This window comes from Balaenoptera ricei, chromosome 3 (genome assembly GCF_028023285.1).
Source record: "Balaenoptera ricei isolate mBalRic1 chromosome 3, mBalRic1.hap2, whole genome shotgun sequence".
NCBI lineage: Eukaryota > Metazoa > Chordata > Mammalia > Artiodactyla > Balaenopteridae > Balaenoptera > Balaenoptera ricei.
This window is the reverse complement of record NC_082641.1, coordinates 44,543,464-44,564,652: the sequence shown is the minus strand read 5'-3', so window position 1 is coordinate 44,564,652 and position 21,189 is coordinate 44,543,464. Positions and strand designations below refer to the sequence as shown.

The following is a 21,189-nucleotide window of genomic DNA, read 5'->3' as shown; positions in this document are numbered from 1 at the left end:
AAACAGAATCCAACAACACATTTAAAGGATCATACACCATGATCAAGTGGGATTTATCCCAGGGATGCAAGGATTCTTCAATATACACAAATCAATCAATGTGATACACCATTAACAAATTGAAGAATAAAAACCATATGATCATCTCAACAGATGCAGAAAAAGCTTTTGACAAAGTTCAACGCCAATATATGATAAAAAAAACTCTCCAGAAAGTGGGCATAGAGGAAACCTACCTCAATATAATAAAGGCCATATATGACAAACCCACAGCAAACATCATTCTCAATCGTGAAAAACTGAAAGCATTTCCTCTAAGATCAGGAACAAGACAAGAATGTCCACTCTCACCACTATTATTCAACATAGTTTTGAAAGTCCTAGTTGTGGCAATCAGAGAAGAAAAAGAAATAAAAGGAATACAAATTGGAAAAGAAGTAAAGCTGTCACTGTTTGCAGATGACATGACGCTATACATAGAGAATCCTAAAGATGCCACCAGAAAACTACTAGAGCTAATCAATGAATTTGGTGAAGTTGCAGGATACAAAATTAATGCACAGAAATCTCTTGCATTCCTATACACTAATGAGGAAAAATCTGAAACAGAAATTAAGGAAATACTCCCATCTACCACTGCAACAAAAAGAATAAAATACCTAGGAATAAACCTACCTAGGGAGACAAAAGGCCTGTATGCAGAAAACTGTAAGACACTGTTGAAAGAAATTAAAGATGATACAAACACATGGAGAGATATACCATGTTCTTCAATTGGAAGAATCAATATTGTGAGAAAGACTATACTACCCAAAGCAATCTACAGATTCAATGCAATCCCTATCAAATTACCAATGGCATTTTTTACAGAACTAGAACAAAAAATCTTAAAATTTGTATGGAGACACAAAAGACCCCGAATAGCCAAAGCAGTCTTGAGGGGAAAAAAAATGGAGCTGGAAGAATCAGATTCCCTGACTTCAGACTATACTACAAAGCTACAGTAATCAAGAAAATATGGTACTGGCACAAAAACAGAAACATAGATCAATGGAACAGGATAGAAAGCCCAGAGATAAACCCACACACCTGTGGTCAACTAATCTATGAGAAAGGAGGCAAGGATATACAATGGAGAAAAGACAGTCTCTTCAATAAGTGGTGCTGGGAAAACTGGACAGCTACATGTAAAAGAATGAAATTAGAACACTCCTTAACACCATACACAAAAATAAACTCAAAATGGATTCGACACGTAAATGTAAGACTGGACACTACAAAACTCTTAGAGGAAAACATAGGAAGAACACTCTTTGACATAAATCACAGCAAGATCTTTTTTGATCCACCTCCTAGAGTAATGGAAATAAAAACAAAAATAAACAAATGGGACCTACTGAAACTTAAAAGCTTTTGCAAAGCAAAGGAAACTACAAACAAGACGAAAAGACGACCCTGAGAATGGGAGAAAATATTTGCAAACGAATCAACGGACAAAGGATTAATCTCCAAAATACATAAACAGCTCACACAGCTCAATATTAAAAAAACAAACAACCCAATCCAAAAATGGGCAGAAGACCTAAATAGACATTTCTCCAAAGAAGACATACAGATGGCCAAGAGGCACATGAAAAGCTGCTCAACATCACTAATTATTAGAGAAATGCAAATCAAAACTACAATGAGGTATCACCTCACACCAGTTAGAATGGGCATCATCAGAAAATCTACAAACAACAAATGCTGGAGAGGGTGTGGAGAAAAGGGAACCCTCTTGCACTGTTGGTGGGAATGTAAATTGATACAGCCACTATGGAGAACAGTATGGAGGTTCCTTAAAAAACTAAAAATAGATTTACCATATGATCCAGCAATCCCACTACTGGGCATATACCCAGAGAAAACCATTAATTCAAAAAGACACATGCACCCCAATGTCCATTGCAGCACTAGTTACAATAGCCAGGTCATGGAAGCAACGTAAATGCCCATCAACAGACAAATGGATAAAGAAGATGTGGTACATGTATACAATGGAATATTACTCAGCCATAAAAAGGAACAAAATTGGGTCATTTGCAGAGACGTGGATGAATCTAGAGACTGTCATACAGAGTGAAGTAAGTCAGAAAGAGAAAAACAAATATCATATATTATCGTATATATGTGGAACCTAGAAAAATGGTACAGATGAACCAGTTTGCAGGGCAGAAATTGAGACACAGATGTAGAGAACAAATGTATGGACACCAAGGGGGGAAAGTGGTGGGGGGGGCGGGGTTGTGGTGGTGGTGGGATGAATTGGGAGATTGGGATTGACATGAGTACACTAATATGTATAAAATAGATAACTAATAAGAACATGCTGTATAAAAAAATAAAATAATAAATAAATAAATAAAGCAGTGGTCCTCAACTGGGGGCAGTTTTGACCCTCAGGGGACACTCAGCAATGCCTGGAGACACTGTTGGTTGTCATGACTTAGGGGAGGACAGGGTGGCCATTGGTATCTAGTGGGTGTAGACCAGGGATGCTACTAAACATCCTATAGTGCATAAGACAGCACCCCTGCCCCCAACAAATAATTATGTCTCAATGTCAGTAAGTGCTGAGGTTGAGAAACCCTGTTCTAAAGATATATATACTCATAATGGAGAAAGTCAAATTTTATCCTACAAAATTACAAACAGAACAGCCTCCTTGTCATTCCATCTCACTCACGAAAGACAACTTCTAACAGTTTAAACTAGAAAAACTACTCAGTAATCTATGTCATGGAATCCTCTTTTGTGAAAAGGTTTCTGAATTTCCATACAACGTTCATTAAAAATCAGTTCTTTTTTTTTTATATTTATTTATTTTATTTATATTTTTGGCTGTGTCAGGTCTTAGTTGCGGCACGCGGGATCTTTCATTGAGGCACGTGGGATCTTTCGTTGCAGCGCTTGGGCTTCTCTCTAGTTGTGGCGTGTGGGTTTTCTCTCTCTAGCTGTGGTTCACGGGCTCCAGAGTGTGTCAGCTCTGTAGTTTGCAGCACATGGGCTCTCTTGTTGAGGCGTGTGAGCTCAGTAGTTGTGGCATGCAGGCTTAGTTGTCCCACAGCACATGGGATCGTAGTTCCCTGACCAGGGATCAAACCTGCATCCCCTGCACTGCAAGGCAGATTCTTTACCACTGGACCACCAGGGAAGTCCCCAAAATCAGTTCTTCTTAATGTCTACTAATATCAAATTAAAAAAAAAAAATCAAAGTAACTCTGGTTACTTTGCTATCCCATAAAGAATCTTTAATTTGGTCATGTATAATGTAAGGCAAACGTGACGGTATGACTAGCAAGCTATTGCTTTTTTTTTGGCTGCGTTGGGTCTTCATTGCTGCGTGTGGGCTTTCTCTAGTTGCGGCGAGCAGAGGCTTCGTTGCAGTGGCTTCTCTTGTTGCAGAGCATGGGCTCTAGACACTCAGGCTCAGTAGCTGTGGCATGTAGGCTCAGCAGTTGTGGCTTGCGGGCTTAGCTGTTCTGCGGCATGTGGGATCTTCCCAGACCAGGGATCGAACCCGTGTCCCCTGCATTGGTAGGCGATTCTTAACCACTGCGCCATGAGGGAAGTCCTGCTATTGCTACTTTAGAGTAGAGAAAAGTAAACAGCATATAAGAAAAGGTGACCGGATTAAAACGAGTAAAATCCAAGTGAAGAGATTAAAGGGAAGATTGCAATTTCCTGGGATTATGGAATCAAAAAAATTTTTGGATTTTCCAAAATTAAATTAGGTAAAGTAGTTTTACTGAATCTTAAAAATGATATCTGCAAACTGTCAAAAAAAAAAAAAAACCCAAGAAACCCATAACGCTATAGTTATAGAATAAAGCTACTTACTAAAGCAGCAACGTACACTTTGTAGACAGGGTCAGCACAGACCATTGACAAAACGTTGCAGCATGCCTCCACCACATCTCCTGAGACACTGGTCTGGGAAGACCCACTGGCAGCTCCAGCACTCGGGCTGCTCCCGCCGTTGCTCCCGGAATTTCCAGTGCTCTCCCCATTTGCCAACAGCAGAGCCCCGCTAACATCGTGGGAAAGACGTCTGAGAGCCATCTCTCTTACATTCCAGTTTCTAGAAAATAAGCAGCCAACGAGTTCCATTCCAAATACCTATAATCAAACAAACAAAATGAATTCAATGTGAAGAAAAACTGAAGTGTTTTGAATTAAGTATGATTTTTGGTTACTAAAGGAAAACTGGACATTTCTTGACATACTCAAGTTTAACTGGTAATTAGCAAAAGTCCTTAACATTTATTAGCTCAAGTAAAACTAAGAGTGAACACCACTAAGTAATTAGATGGATATATATGCATTTCTGTACTCCGGCGCTTACCACAAAACAAAATAAACATATCTGTGAAGAACCTCAAATTTGTATTTGTGTTAAGGTAGTTTACAGAGAAAAAACTGAAGATTAAAAAAAGCCAGATCAAGAAAGGCACTGGGGCAGGTGTTCAAGAGATAAGAGTATTTCTCCTACCAATGACAGTAGTAAGTCAAAGGCTCTTATTCGGTTAACTAGAAAAAATATAATGAATGGAGTGGAAAAATCAAGACTAAACAAAAACACTGTGTTCAGATCAGCAAAGGCTAATGAAAGACTTATAGTTAAAGTGCATGTCATTATAGTCATCATTATCACATCTGCAAAGCCAGAGAATCCCTAAAGAAAAGAAAGGGTGCATGGTCTTGACATTATGGACCAGTTAGCTAAAAGTAAACTTAATATCTAAGACAATGTTTCATTTGAAAAAGTTCTAAATATTAGGGATGAATAAACACATTTTTGGGGAAAATAAATCATGACTTTTTTATGTGTTCTGTTTTAAAGTGATAGTAAAGGAGAATAAATCAATTAGAGTATAGTGAATTTGTTGTATGCCTGGCACTGTTACAAACAGCATACCAATAAGTCTTAATTATGTCTTATATGATATTCCTAATTAAAAAAACTAGGAATATATAGCCTAGGCCAACCTAAAGCTTAAGCAAAACAAACCTGAACCACTGCCTTGAAAAAATGGCATCCAATAGCTCAGTATCAAATTGAGAGTTTTCTTGAGGACTCATGAAGGGGCAGGTGAGGGCCTATGTTAAAATACCATTAATGAACTAGATAAAATAAATAATATATTTATTAAGTTTGTAAATTTTATTAGATTCCTATTAGGCTGTTAACATGCTAAGAAAAGAGAATTCAAAAGCTGCAGGACTATAATGGTCACAAAAGAAAAAGGAGATAAATCCTTCTGATGTAATAAGCTTAATGAGTTACTGTGTCTGTTAACGAATTTAATAGAATTTACCAGATTATCAAAAACATTTTACTTCACTATAATCTACTGGAGATGTTGTCTGGTTTTGGATTCTACATTTTAAAAAATAATGGACTAAGCAGATAACAACAAAGAAAATCATTAGAATCCAACCAACCAACCGAAATTCCGATTTACTAAGGATGAAAAAGTATTTAAGCAGAAGAGAAAGTAAAGGAATAGAAACTGTCCTTACAAATAAAAATGACTAATACAAGGTAAATACCACATTCTTTTCTTATTCATCCCCTCAGCAATTATTGAGTACCTAACATATGCCATGAGAATATGAATAGGAGAAACTGAGTTTAAATGGCAACAAATAAGAAAAATGACAAATTCTTGGCAGGATTAAACACTGGAGAAACTTAGCATTAAATGGTTCTAGTGTCTATCCTTGAATAACCTTTTATGTCTGTTAGTTTAGAAAGATGTTTCTAGAGATGGGAGGTGAGATTACAAAGAAATTTTGAAGTTTAAGCTCTATAATAAGTGGCAGAGTATTAACATCAAAGGTAAAATTAAAATTTTCAATGGAATACGAGTCATGATGGAGGCAAGCAAAAGTACTTTCTTAAATTATAAACAACTGGGGAGACAACTACATTAATTAGTCTATAAATGTTCCTTTGAGAAATGAAGAACAAGAACTACTTACCTGAATCCATGGCTCAGCTAAATCTTTATAAGCAGGAGGGATCTGCTGAGTTCCATAATGAGTAAGATTATAATTGCTCTCTTGGTCCCTTCGTTGTGATCCGGCCAAGGGATGCTGCTGCGTGGTCTGCTGCTGGGCGGCTCGCGGGGAAGGAGGGGAATCCACAGGGCTTGGCAACTCGTGGCTAAATGAAAAAGTGACGAAGCTTGCTAAAGTAATGAGCAGATTTAAACAACACTTCAGGAGCCTTTTTATTCTTTATTAAACATACCCAAATCATTAGGTCATAATTGTTACCTGTAGAAATCATGGGATCTCCACTTAGACCTACAAAGGGGACATATTAAAGGTTCTCTATTTCTTCTACATTCTTCTGCCCCTGAAAAATTATGGAAAAAATACTTAGAAAAGTATAAATGTTTAACATTAAGCATTTATGTAATAATTGTTCATAATAGCTAGTATGGGATTTATATGGAAGGAACCTCAAAACATTATATGTTTACCTAAACGCAGGCAAACACGGAAGGTTAAATTATTCTGATGCTTTTAATTGTTGCAAATGCTATTTAATTAAACATGCTATATATATAACATGCACTTTGTTTACTGTTTTTCAAAACATTCTGCCCACTTGATAACCTGGTAATGTTATTCCAAAACTTGCTTTGGTGTTACCCTCTCTGGAAGGCCTGACCAGACCTTCTTCCACCTCCTTCCCTCCATGTGCACCTTCCAGATCAGAACTGTTTCTAATTCTGTGCACGCCTTCCATTACCACGTGTCACACTTTATAACATTTCTTTGCTCATCCCTAAGAGATCCTAAACTCCTGCTTGTTGAAAACTTCTTACAGGGCCTAGGTATACTTCTTTTCTTCTCTCACCAGTCTCGCTGAAGGCCACGTTAAAATCCTAAATGATATAGTTAGCTGATAAGAGTAATAACCACGTTGAGTAAACACAGAAAAAGAGCCACATACAAATTGACATGCAATGGTGGTGCAGCTTGTTCCTGCAGCCATCTTCACACACTGTAAGACTTTCTTCATCAAGCATGCCCAACAAGCAAATAGGACACATCTGTTCCTCTTCATCTTTTATACTATAAAGAAGGGGAAACAAAAGCATTAACCACAAAAGAATGTAACAGAATTAAAGCCATATGCTAAAAACAATTGTGGCTTCTTTAGACTATGAAAAAATTAATTAGAAATTCTTGTTTAGGAGCGTGTTGTATATGAACTATTTGAGAAATATTTCTCTTATTAATATACAGTAATTTTGAATCAGACTCATACCACCATGTTATTTATAGGTTGTGGATATGGTTTAACCTTTCCTTGCTATGAATATAATTCAACCTATGAACTGCAATCTTAGAGAGATATGTATCCCCAAAATTCTGTTATTGTACCTTTTGAATAAACAAACTGCTGTAAGATTTGACTATGTACAAACATACTACATGCCAACAGTTTCAAGATTTCAAGTATTAGAAGGACTGTAGAGCTCATCTATTCCACATCCTTAAGTATGAAGACACATCTCAGACAATTTTGGTGCGTGTGTAGTCCAACTTTCCTAGAAACGAGTATGTCACATTTTTAATGCACACAACCTTTCAACTAGACTTCTAGGAAATAAAGAGACAAATAATAAAGATGTATGTGTGAGAATGTTCACTGCAGAACTATTTAGCATAAGGAAAAAAATCAACCAAAGGAACATCAAAAGAAGGTTAAAAAAATGGTACACCCAGACACTATGAAGCCTTTGAAAAGGATCAGAGATCCATAAATGATGACAAAGAAAAATATCCATAATATACCATATGGTGAAAAAAAGCAGATAACATGACAGAATTCAAACTTGTATAGAATGGTTCCATTTATGGCAAAATTGTAACTTTATTATGTGTATCTGAATTATATTGTATATATTTGACTATTCCTATTATATACAAAGTGAATATAAAATCAGTAAGAAAAATATTAACAACTCAACAGTGAAACGAGCAAAGAAGATAAAAAGGCAGTTGAAATAAAAAAGACCAATAGCCAATAAATGTGAAAAGAGAAGTACAAAATACATGTTAAATTAATAAAGCTCTATCTTATTTTATTTGTCTTTGTGGGGGGAATGGGATAATCTGATTGACAAAAATTAAGTAGGTTGATAATGGCATAGGAAGACAGGCTCTCATATACACTACTGGTGGGAGTAATAAAACCCTGAAATTTTTAGAAAGGAATTTGCTAGTACTTCTTAAAATACTAAATGTATATATCCATGACCTAAAAAAACCTATTTTCTAGAATTCTATCCTTCAGAAATATTTTATGTAAACAAAAAAATATAAAATTTATTGCATTTAATAGGCCAACAAAAAATTAGAGGCGTACTAAATGTCCATTAATTATGGCAAGGGCAAAATATATTGTGTCATATCCATACAATCTTATATAGCTGAAGTAGTGTGTATTTTTTGTATTGAGGAAAATGTTCTTGATATATAAAGTAAAAATTGTTTTTAAATTTAAAAAGCAAGTTGCAGATCAAAATATATGTCATGACTATATTGCTTAACAGTAGGAAAGATGAGAGAAGTATTGGGGGGTGTGTGTGTCTGCATACTCATAGAATGCAGAGAAGAGTTTTATATTCCTTGCTTTATATAATTTTAAAAGATGTATTAAAAACTGTTAACAGTAGTCATTTTGTGTGCAGCCCAGACTGGAGGCGGTTGGGGGGGGGGGTTTGTTTCTATTTTACAAATTTTTGTTTGAACCTTCATGATGTGATGAATAGCTTTTAAAATCAGTAACAATATTTCCATTACAACATAAAGACAAGATTCTGGGGTATTCTGGGGTATTATAAGTAAGCTGCCCAAGATCACAGAACAGTTCGTGGCAAATCTATCATTTGGCTTTAATTTGAGGAGAATATCCCATAACCTACTTATCCCTACAAATTCGTGTTTCTACGAAGCTCAGGCTTTCCCCTGGGCTCAATATTACACTTCTACTATCTTAAGCTATAATTCCTGAAAAACAGGTCTGAGTGACTGACAGCAAATAACAGTTCCCCAAAAACTTCCCTGAAAGCTGAACAAATATGTCATCAATGTCACGATGTGTGATTCCTGAGCTGAAGCACACTTACTAGTCTCTCTCCCTCCCAGTTATCTATCCTGTCTCTCTCTGTCTTTTCATAATTATGGAGCTATGAGGAGGGGGGGAAAGCTATTAAAATATGCATGTATTAATGACAAAAATTAACGAAAACACTGCAGAAATTATTTACACAACAATCTATAATAAAAATACTAATGGCAAAGATGACACAAGATCAAATAATTTTTCAAATAATTACACCAAAATTAGCTTATTCAAAAGACTTAAATACAGGAAAAATAAAGTTCCACAATTTAGTCAAATTGCAAGTGCAACTTATTTCTTAAAATGCTTTTCTGACTTAAAAATATTCCATTCTGGGGTATTTTCTGCCTTTTTTCCTTCCAAGTACGTATTTTGTAAACATTATTCAGATCATTTATCTATATACATATACAATTTCATGTTCTTAAGAGATTTATCGTAAAAATTCTTCTTCTTAAACTCTTCAAGTGGTGGCATAATTTTTCATTGATTAGACAGATCCTAACTTCTTAAGCACCCACTTATTGCTGGACATTTGAGTTGTTTCCACATTTTAAGAAACCGTCAGAAACATCTTTGTGCCCTCTTTTTTGACATTTCAGATTTTCTTTCTAGCAGTTTCTTCAGAAGTAAAATCACTTGAGTAGAGAGCAGGGATTAGCGAACTAAAGGGGGATCAAATTAGTCAAGCTTCTGTAAATAAAGTTTTATTGGAACACAGCCACACCAATTCATTCACATATTGTCTACGGCTACTTCAGCTACAAGGGCAGAGCTGAATAGTTGTGACAGAGACCCAATGACCCTCAAAGCCCAAAGTATTTAAAGTATAAAAATGTCACCTGTCATAACACCACCCATTAATAACCATTAAATTTTTTATTCATTTCAGTATTTATGCACCTACAATACCTTTTATATATAAAAAATGGGTTCATGCATGACAGTATTATAATCTGGATTTTATTTCATGCCACTCAGTATTCTTCAAAAGCATAATTCTAATGGCTGCATGAAATATTCATAATATGGGTATATTTTAACCATTCATTTGCTGGATATTTAAGTTGTTCCCAATTTTTCACCATAGTACTGTGAGAAACAGCCATATATGTTAAGTCTTGTACATTTCTCAAATTAAAATTTTTTTCTTAAAAAAAAAATACATTTACTGGATCAATGACTATAAACATTTTAAAAAGTCACATTATTTTTTTCCAGAAAGGCTATACCACTTTACATACAGTAAAGCATCTTATAAGAACTGAATTGTCACATTACAAAAGATCTACTAATTCTGTAAATAAATCTGATATATATATATATGTATTTTTTTAAAATGAGCATTTCCTTAGTTATTAGGTTGCCTGAACAGTTTTCATATGTTTGTCAGCACCCTGAAATTCTTCTTTTGTGAAAATTCTCTTCATGTCCTTTGCCCATTTATGTACTGGACCACAGGTTTCTGTTGGCAGCTTTTATTTTGTTGGTAAGGTTTTGTTAATTATTTTTTATATGCATATTCAATCTTTCCCAAATTCTGTTTTTCATTGTTTCTTATATACCATTTAAAATTAATATACTGCAATAAGCTCTCCAGATAAATTTTCTTTTTATTAATTTTAGTCTTAAAATATTTATTTTAGACATAAAAATTTGTGATTACATGAAACAACCTACTTACTACACAGTATAATCTTAGGAAGATTACAACTTCTTTGGTTTCCCCGCTTGGATACAAAAAATTCAAATGAATCAATAAAACCCCCAAATTATGGCCAGCCCATATTTAAAGGGTACTTTTTTTCATCTTAGAGAGAGACACTGTCTATTTTAACTTCGGCCACCTGGTTTTAAGCAGTTATTATTTTTATCCAAAATAAAAAGCTACAGGAATATCAATCAAAAGGAGAAAGGCTCTAGAAGTTTGGTTAAGGAAGCTTGAGAAGTAAAGCTAATTTTTTCATTTATTTAGAAGAGATAACAGGTAAGAGAAAGAGCCCTGAACTAGAAATCAGGATACTCAGGTTCCAGTTCTGCCTTTGTTCAAATGACCTCTTCTGGCTTTATTTATCACTGAATCATGTAAAAACTGGAAAATCTCTAATGTCCAAAAAAACTCATAAAACTCTCATTCTAAAATCAATTCATTTAATAAAAAATAATAAAATTCAAACATTTACTTTTTCCATAGATGAAAAAACTTCTCTCTCAATTCTTTACCTCATTATGCCCTTGTCCTGATATCATCACTTTCTATTCCTCATGAATTCTGAAGTAGTTACAATACTTAAAAGATTGATGGGATGAGAATGAGACATAAAAGCACTCAGACCAGTGCTTCTCAGACTGAGGTTCCTGGGAACACATAGGGGGTGCCCTCCTAAGAGAAGCAGCACTCCTTTCTGGAGTAATTTTTAAGAACCTCATTTTTTCATTAAAGCAATAAAGAAATCTTGGAGAAGAAAGAAAACTGACGGGCTTCCCTGGTGGCGCAGTGGTTGAGAATCTGCCTGCCAATGCAGGAGACACGGGTTCGAGCCCTGGTCTGGGAAGATCCCACATGCCGCGGAGCAACTGAGCCCGTGAGCCACAACTACTGAGCCTGCGCATCTGGAGCCTGTGCCCCGTAACAAGAGAGGCCGCGATAGTGAGAGGCCCGTGCACCGCGATGAAGAGTGGCCCCCGCTTGCCACAATTAGAGAAAGCCCTCACACAGAAACGAAGACCCAACACAGCCATAAATAAAAGAAATAAATAAAAAAAAATAAATAAAAATAAAAAATAAAAAAAAAAAAAGAAAGAAAACTGACATGACTTTTTATGATAATACTCTTAATTTTTTCACACCTGTCATATTGGGCTACATCTCAGATCCTTCAGGGTTATGAGTTTATTCTTATCAGCAACTAGGCAATGGAGAAGTTTGAGAAGCACTGCAGATTTTAATGAACAACTATGATTAACAGCTACTGTATCTCTTAATTGCAACTGATTAGTCTCTTTGTTCAGAAGAGCCTGCTTATGTTCTCACATGTAAAACAGGCTGTAATGAGGATTCCCTGAGAGTATCTGTGAGAGAAGTAGTGATGTCATGAAATTTAAACATCCTATATTTCAAAGTGATTCTGGATAACCACTTTGCCTTGTACATAATTTATTTATATCAAAAAATTATAGACATATTCTTTATATAATGCCTCAGGTTCATTATCTGCAGAAGTGATAAAACCTACCTAATGAGACCAACATATTAGGTGCTTGGCACAAAGTAATGACTGATAAACAGTAGCCACTTATTTTATACCTGCCACCTGATTTTTCTTGTGAAATGGACATTACATTCTGATATTTAAGGTGCCATTTTCAACACTGTAGTTTTCAGGACAAAATATCCAAATATATATACTTAGATGACCTTTATTATTTTTTACCCTTGATTTTACCTTGAAAGCCAAGATTCAATAATTAAAATCATTTTAGAGCAACTTAACAAGTATATATATAAAAATTATCCCTAAAATTAAAAAGTAACACTGGATTAATGCTTTTAATTCCTTAAAAAGTACTAACCTGTTTTCTGAACTAGATGTAGAAGTGCTAGATGATGACAATGTATGAGAATTTGACATGCGTGAAACAAACTTCTGGATGGTGTTACGAGATGGAGCTTTGATCCTTGAGCTACGCCTACTGTGATATTTCTGGAACAAACTCTCAACCTAACATTGAAAAAAGACAGTAACAATGACATTTGTGCCATAATATACATATGAAGTGTTCTAGAGATTGAATTATTTGCCTTTTATTTTGTAAGTTTTTCACAAAGCCAATTTAAGGGCTTCAAAAATAAGAATACATATAGCTTACTAAGGATAGTATTTTTACAGCAGGTCAGTGTTGACTTTTTTTTAGTCTAGAAGAAAAAACTATTTTGTCAATAGATTATAAGAGAACTATTTACAAACATCAAGTAATCCTTACATACCTTCTTCACACCTTTAAAATGACCACTATTTAAAGCTCATGGAAAAATGTCAGGAATATCATAAAAATCTGTTGACAATTTTACTGTAAAGCATTTATTAAAAAATTACCTCAAAATTCTTTAAAGTTTTTCTCCATAACATTGGGTCTGAAGGTTCTAGCTGAAACACTCGGAGCATAACAAATAGTAGATGAATACAAAATGTTCCACGCCCACAGCTGCAGTTCTAAAGAGTTTAAAAAAAACACAAACCTATAGTTTAATAAATCTGTGTTCTATTAAACTCCTAAGTTGATCACTTTTAAATATTTCCAAGCTTATTATACTAAACTTTCTATAATTTGCTTCATTATCCTTATATAATAAGATATATAAGGATATGCAAGAAAAGCCTACAGCTATCTCCATGAATTAATCTCTTATTTTTGGTTTATTAAAAAGACCAAATTTGTATTCTGAAGTATGTTAAATCATAGTAAAACCCTTCCTAAACACGTTAAATAAAAGTGTTTATTAGTTCCCAAAATATAATTTGAATTCTCTTTAGTTTACTAAAGAGAATTACACAACTGATCTAAATTTAAGAATGTTACAGTGCACAGAGTTAGTACCAGATCCTAATAAAATGTAAAATGGTGACAATTCCTACCTGAGGCCCAATAAACACCCGGTATTTATTGTCTGGGCTGTCTCCTCCAATCAGGAAGGAGTTGGGCCCTATTTGTTGCAGTAAGTACAGCCTGGCCCGCATCACTTTGTTTACACGGCGGTTTGTTTCCTCAGGGCTGTATGGTGAGAAGCCATCTGGTGAAGGGGCTCTTCGAGGTGGTGTGATTCTCCCGCTCTGAAACTTCACAACATTTAAAAATTAGGGGACTTCCCTGGTGGCACAGTGGTTAAGAATCCACCTGCCAATGCAGGGGACACGGGTTCGAGCCCTGGTCCGGGAAGATCCCACATGCCGCAGAGCAACAAAGCCCGTGCACCACAACTACTGAGCCTGAGCTCTAGAGCTCGCGAGCCACAACTACTGAGCCCACGTGCCACAACTACTGAAGCCCGTGTGCCTAGAGCCTGTGCTTCGCAACAAGAGAAGCCACCGCAATGAGAGGCCTGCGCACCGCAAACAAGAGTAGCCCCCGCTGGCCGCAACTAGAGAAAACCCACACACAGCAACAAAGACCCAATGCAGCCAAAAATAAAATAAAATAAATAAATTTTTTTAAAAATTAAGAAATGCTTTAAAAAAATAAAAATTAGGTAAATTGCTCACTTCTCCATTAGAAAAAAGTTACCTAAAAAAGGTCATAACAGACACCATTTTCATATGCTGAAAAAATGCCTCAATATATAATATGATGGGACAAAATGTATTTTGCAAATGCATTTGTCTGACATACTCGTTATGAGTAAACTTCTAAAATCTGTCACCCCTATAACTAATAATAAATCTTTGGCCGAGAGAGACAACCATGTGGTAATTTTACGAATTACTGTCTAAGTATTTGACTTCTTTGAAAAGTATTATGTAAATCAAAATAAAAAGCACAGAAAATTTGTCTTATAAGCAGGTAAAATGATTTGTTTCTAGTGATAAAAATTAAGCATCCAATTTCCTGGCTTCCACTTAAGGGACTACTAAATGCTCTTTTGTGACTGGTAATTTACAAACAGCTCCATGGAATTCCCCCGATGGTACACTCTGTAGAGAACTAGTGGCAAGTGACTCTTCCCAGATTAAGACATCTCACTGGAGGCTGATAAAAATTCTCCTGTGGTGAGGGTGATATATGTTGCTCTCACTCCACTTCACTGATTCCCCTAGAACTTGGTCTTTCCATCAGTGCCCAGTGGAAATTCTAGTTCTTTTTGATGCCTAACTAAATAGTTAAAAGGTAATAAAAGTTGGCAAGAAAATGAAGCAATTAGAAGCCTCATACAGTGCTGGTGGGAATGTAAAATGGTGTAGCTGCTTTGTGAAACATATGATCCAGCAATCCCACTCCTAGGTATATACGCAAGAAAAATGAAAAGATATGTCCACACAAAAATGTGTACTGAAATGTTCACAGTAGCATTATTCATAACAGCCAGAAGTGGAAACAAAATGCCCATCAACTGATAAGTGAATAAACAAAATATGTATATCCATATAATAGAATATTATTCTACAATTAAAAATGAATGGAGTTATACCATAGATGAACCTTGAAAACATGATGCTAAGTGCAAAAAACCAGTCACAAAAGACCATACATATTATATGATTCCATTTATATAAAATGTCCAGAATAGGCAAATTATATATAGTCAGAAAGTAGATTAGTGGTTGCCTAGGGCTGGGGAGAGACTGCTAATTAGCCTGGGGTTTCTTGTTGGGGTGGTGCAAGTGTTTTAAAATTTACTGTAGTGATGGCTACAACTATGTGAATATACCAAAACTCAATGAACGGTACAATTTAAACAGGTGAATTGTGCATTATATGAATTATATCTTAATAAAACCATAATTTTTTAATAGACAATTACTAAAAAGTAAAACAAAACCAAAAACAAGTACACATGCATCTGCTATTAGACTTGCTAAGTATTCAGACTATGGATATGCTCAAAGATGTGCAAAATGATGTATGCCTAAAAAATATTTTTGCAGCATTGTTTTTAGTAATGGAAGTTAAGAAGGAATATAAATGTCCATTAGTATGTAGTTCACCAAATAAGCCATGATTTATCCAGATAATGAAATGTTAGGTAGCTGTTATAAAGAATGAGGAAGTAACTTTGTCTAGCACATCCCAAAATAGGTGTAGGGGGAGGGGAGACACAATTCTGTATTTACTTGTGGTAGACTTTTTACTTTGATGGCCCCCATGAACCACACCTCCCAGTATTTACACCCTTCTGTAGTCCTCTACCACGTTGATTCTGGATTTGGGCATGTAACTGGCTTTGGGCAATAAGGCATTAGTAAACATGATGCAAGTGGTGGCTTGATAAGATTTGCCCTCTTGAATCACTTTTTTTTTTTTTTTTGGACTTAGAAATTTATTGTCTCATAGTTCCAGAGGCTTGAAGTCCAAGATCAAGGTGCTGGCAGGGTTGGTTCCTTCTGAGGGCTGTGAGAGAGAATCTGTTCCATGTGCTTTCCTAGCTTGAAACACTTGTTGCAACCCAATTTCCATACTGTAAGAAAGAGATGCCAACAGCCCCCAACTGTTCGAGGTGAAGCACCAGATATGTGAGTGAAGAAGCAGTCTTGGATATTCCAGCTTCTGCAGATGCCATGGGGAGCAGACATAAGTCACTCCTGCTGAGCCCTGCCCAATTTGTAGATTCATGAGCTAATAAATGATCCTGTTTTGAGCAGCTAATTTAAAGGTGTGTCCACATAAAGCCAATAAATACTATTGAGAATTTTGGGCTTTACTGTAAAAATTTTTACTTTTTGAAGTATTTATATGCTTTAACAACCTCAGATGTGAGGAAAACCAAATCTCCCCTTGTGGTCACTATATCTCAGTCATTTTGCCATTCACTCATTTGTTCTTCAAGGTTAGAAAGTTTAACTTGCTTTCTGCCAGTGGAAGTCTGTCTGTCTCTCTCAGAGGGTTAGCACCTATCTTTTTATAAGTCTCTTTGATGTCTGGCTCAATACAGAAGACACCTACATTCTCATCTATGCTTCTGCATTCAATCTGCTGTGATACGGTGTTTTTGGTTAAAGTACATGAAGAAAATCTGGCCTCACACAGATACGTATTTGGAAAATCCTTTTCAAATAATGATGAATATTCTTCTTTGATACTACATCAAAGGAGTGGTTTCCTTAAAGGAGGCTGTAATGTGGAATCTGAAACCACATAAACAAATTTTTCCTACTGTTACATTAAAATCTAGATGGTTTATTTTATATACTTGGAATGGATCATTTACTAAAGAATGATTTTGTTTCATCATTCACTGGTCATATGGAAAATTCTGGTTCACTAAGTTATGCAGATCTTCTAAAAGTTCATACATTTCATTGTGCAATATACAAAAAAAAAATCACATTTGATAATATCACTGGTCTATAGAAAAGTCTAAGTATTAGGAAGCTTTCAAGCTTACAGTGGTGGATATGAGTTTTCCAAAACTCTTAATTTTTGCTTGAAATCTCAAATTTTACCACTAGTGAAGAAACATATCAGTTGTTTTCCTTGAAGTGAGTCTTACTTAATTCTTCTTAAGGAAAATGTCTGCCATATACCCAAGTGAAGAATACAGTTTCTACAGTCATAGCTTTAATTCAGGCAAATTCACCAGCAGTTTTACCCACCACTGTAAATGTCAATGCAGTGAAAGAGGCAAATAACATCTCAGTTTTATTACAAAATTAGTTTTGACCTAATGGATCCACAGGAATCATCTCAGGGCAGGTTCCCCCAAGCAAGGGTCTGTGGGCCATACTTTGGGAATTGTTGCTCTAATAGACGGCTAGCCAATCTTTTCTGTGTTATAAATAAGTTTAAAGATTGTAGAAACTTAAAAGCATTAACTTACAGGCACCGGGGAAACTTTTTTTCTCCTTACTCCCGGAGATTCAGATTTCACTGTGCGGCCTGATGGGGAGCTGCCAGGGGAAGGACTGCGTCGGCCTTTGGGAGCTGAGGAAGCAGCGCTTGCCTGGCCCTCTCCTTGAGACTCAGCTGCCAAGGTATTAATTTCAGATCCATCTCCTTTAATAGGGATTGGTTTTACCACCTAAATTAAAATGCCAATATTTTTATTACTTAAAACATAAAAAAAAATAAGTAAATTTGAACATCAGACTAAGGCATGAGCTCAGTGAGTTTTTTACTATGCAGTATTATACAAATACAACAGACAATATATCAACTTCTCTTTATTATTACCTTAAGCCATAAATGAAGACTATTTTTTACCCACACAGATTTTAGTCATTTAGGCTTTATCAACTAAATGTTGATAATACATAACACATTTTAAAATGTTGTCATACATGATTTTAGAAGATTTGGAATTAAGATCCTTAGATCCTACCTTAGAGATAAAACATCAAAATAAAATTGGAAAAATTGCTTTTCTTTTTTAAGTACAATGTAAATCTCTAATTAAAGGATTTTAGATACTGACATTAGAGGGCAGTGTTGCTTTAAGCATTACCTCTCCCACTCAATCAAAGGGATTAGTTCTTAGAACAGTTTAAGTTGCTTAATGAGAATAGTTTTAGCTGTTTTGTTCAAGTGTCTAGAAAATATCAAGGCAAATAAAACCACTGCATTTAAAAAATGAAGAAGGAAAAAAAAAGCTTACAAGAGGATCTATTTATGTGTAATTTTTCATTTCCTCCTATGCTTTCTTCCTTATTAGCAGGTAACCCACAGTCACTCACCACAGGGCCTCTCCTGTTTCTCCTTTCCAGCCATTCGTGCTTCCAGGCTGGCATACAGGTTGCCTTCAGTTTCTCCCTAATCATTCGTTCTTCTGGGCGATCGTCCATCTTGTGCAACCCCTTGAGAGTTTCTTTATTCTCCATCTCACGCCTAAAATGGAAGGAGAATGAGATTTATATATGAAAAAAAATTTCCAAGAACAAACAGAACAATACGGTTCTATTTCATACTTTCAATGGACATGTAACTAAAAAGATAACTGCTAAAACCCCCAAATGATTTAAGCAAGATATGAAAATATCATTGTGAATCACACTATTGTTGAAATTATAACATGGATAGTGTTGAATGTTGCCTGATAACATGAGTTTAATAATATTAGCCTTTAACAAGAAAGGTTCTGGGCTTCCCTGGTGGCGCAGTGGTTAAGAATCCACCTGCCAAAGCAGGGGACACGGGTTCGAGCCCTGGTCCGGGAAGATCCCACATGCCGCAGAGCAACTAATCCCGTGCGCCACAACTACTGAGCCTGCACTCTAGAGCCCACGAGCCACAACTACTGAGCCTGCATGCTACAACTACTGAAGCCCGTGTGCCTAGAGCCCGTGCTCTGCAACAAGCACCACAATGAGAAGCCCATGCACCACAACGAAGAGTAGCCCCCGCTCACCACAACTAGAGAAAGCCTGCACACAGCAATGAAGACCCAACACAGCCGTAAATAAATAAATAAATTTATAAAAAAAAAAAAAAGAAAGGTTCTATTTAGAAGGTGCAGGCTTACTAGTAATATTAATGCAGACCTTTGTTTCTAGGTAGTTAATAAAAAGCATCCTAAGACATTAAGCACTGCATTAACAAATACATTCATGAAAACTGCACTGTTTCTAATTACAGCATTCTAACATACTCAAGTATATAACAGACAAATATTTAGAAGAGTATTTTACTACTATTTATCCCAGGAATTCCAACAATTTAAGTCAATATAGATAAAATCTGGTGGATATATGCTCATTTGCTGAAATCAGCTAAATATTTAATAAGCTAAGTGAAACCTAACCACATCTTCTGTGATCCCACAATATTTTTTCAACACCTCAATGATTAGATTTGTTTTCTCAGAACATGATATAGTACTTGGGGTACTCCATATATAAATAGTAAAAATTATCTGGTACAAACATTTTGACCTTTACCCCATAATATATTGTGGGGTTACCATAATAAAATAACCTGCAAGCTGGTAACTTTTGAGAACTATTTCTACAAAGCCTAATAGGTAAAACATCCACTAACTTCAAAATACACTCATATCCATACATGGATATATGCAACACACAATATATACAGGCATGGGTTTTAAAACTGGTTCATAAGGAAAGAGTTAAAGCAACTGCATTCTGGGAGAAGTAACCATTTTAAAAATACTAAGCTAACTTCAGTAACTATTTTGGAAATTCTGTAAAGCTACAGAATAGTTATTTTTTTACACTGATAGGAAAAGGAAATACTCAAGGAAATACCAGAGATGATAACTGCAAGCTTACCAAAAAGTCCAATTGAAACTCCTCTAGGAATTTTCCAGCTAATCATAACTATAAAGGAGCAGTATTTGCAAAGAACCAGCCAAAAAAAAAAAACCCCCCAAAAAACAAGACAAAAAGAACCTACTTAAAACTAAATATGCACTAGAAAGGAAATAACAGTTAACTGGTTTTACTTAAGCATCAACACTGTGAGGGGAGTGAAAACCAGTATGTTAAACACCTCTGTGCCAGAGACTGGCCTAGATATCTTTAGTAATGCAAAGAACACTAACATTTGAAACTTGCAAAAAGGGGCATTAAGACCGTATAGTAAAATATTTCCACCACGCAGGTACAAAAACTGTCACAAAGAAAGAGGCAATATGGGAGGGAGGGAGGGAGGGAGGGAGGGAAGAAGGACGGGAGGGAACGAGGGAAGAAGTTGATTTTATCATTTACTTATAAGTATTTGGCTGTTTTTCCTTCCCTGAATATATCATGAAGTGTAAATGTTAGGGGTGGGTTCAGAGGAAAAGGGAGGGATGAGAGGCTAAGGAAGGAAGGGAGGGAGGAAAGGGAAGGGAAAAAGTAAGGGAGAGGGAAAGAAGGCAGGGAAGGTAGAGAGAGAGAAATACTTTCTCAAAAATTCATCCTGCTCAGTCAATACTTACCCAGGGAAGCTCAGATTTATAGGCAATCAAATTCATGGGCTGATTGCATACTAAAAATTCACTTACAACTCTGGTTTGAAAAGCACTTTCCCCCCTGTAACAATGTTGCAAGGCATGGCTTAGGTTCCCAGGCTAGTAAGTCCCACTGTAGAACTGCAGTGCATTTTTACACCAGATGGTGCAGCACTCCCTGACAAAGATGCTTATCTTTCCCCTGGTCCTAGATGTCTCTCCTCCCCCAAATTTGTTTTATGAGCATCTCTTCTCAATTCTGTATTTTCAGTGTCTTTTCCCTAGTACCCGCTCAAACACACAGAGAACTCTCCTTATCTAAACAAATCTTCCTGGATGATGTGGCTTCCTTAAAGTCAGTATGATTTTCCTCTTTCCTTTCCACTTGTTTTCAAAATACTGTAAT

The 21,189-nt window shown here is 35.8% G+C and overlaps 1 protein-coding gene across 2 annotated transcripts in view; it reads right to left on the bottom strand.

Annotated features, from left to right (window-relative positions):
- Nucleotides 1-21,189, bottom strand: part of MAP3K1 (mitogen-activated protein kinase kinase kinase 1) — an 85,341-nt gene that overhangs the window by 18,525 nt on the left and 45,627 nt on the right. For both annotated transcript variants that reach the window (XM_059916393.1, XM_059916394.1), the window contains 9 exons: nt 18,571-18,721; nt 17,718-17,918; nt 13,825-14,025; nt 13,285-13,401; nt 12,761-12,909; nt 7,007-7,128; nt 6,322-6,403; nt 6,025-6,208; nt 3,880-4,158 (listed from right to left, as the gene is read on the bottom strand). In XM_059916393.1, the coding sequence (XP_059772376.1) occupies nt 3,880-4,158; nt 6,025-6,208; nt 6,322-6,403; nt 7,007-7,128; nt 12,761-12,909; nt 13,285-13,401; nt 13,825-14,025; nt 17,718-17,918; nt 18,571-18,721 (1,486 nt within the window). The remainder of the gene's footprint in view (nt 1-3,879; nt 4,159-6,024; nt 6,209-6,321; nt 6,404-7,006; nt 7,129-12,760; nt 12,910-13,284; nt 13,402-13,824; nt 14,026-17,717; nt 17,919-18,570; nt 18,722-21,189) is intronic.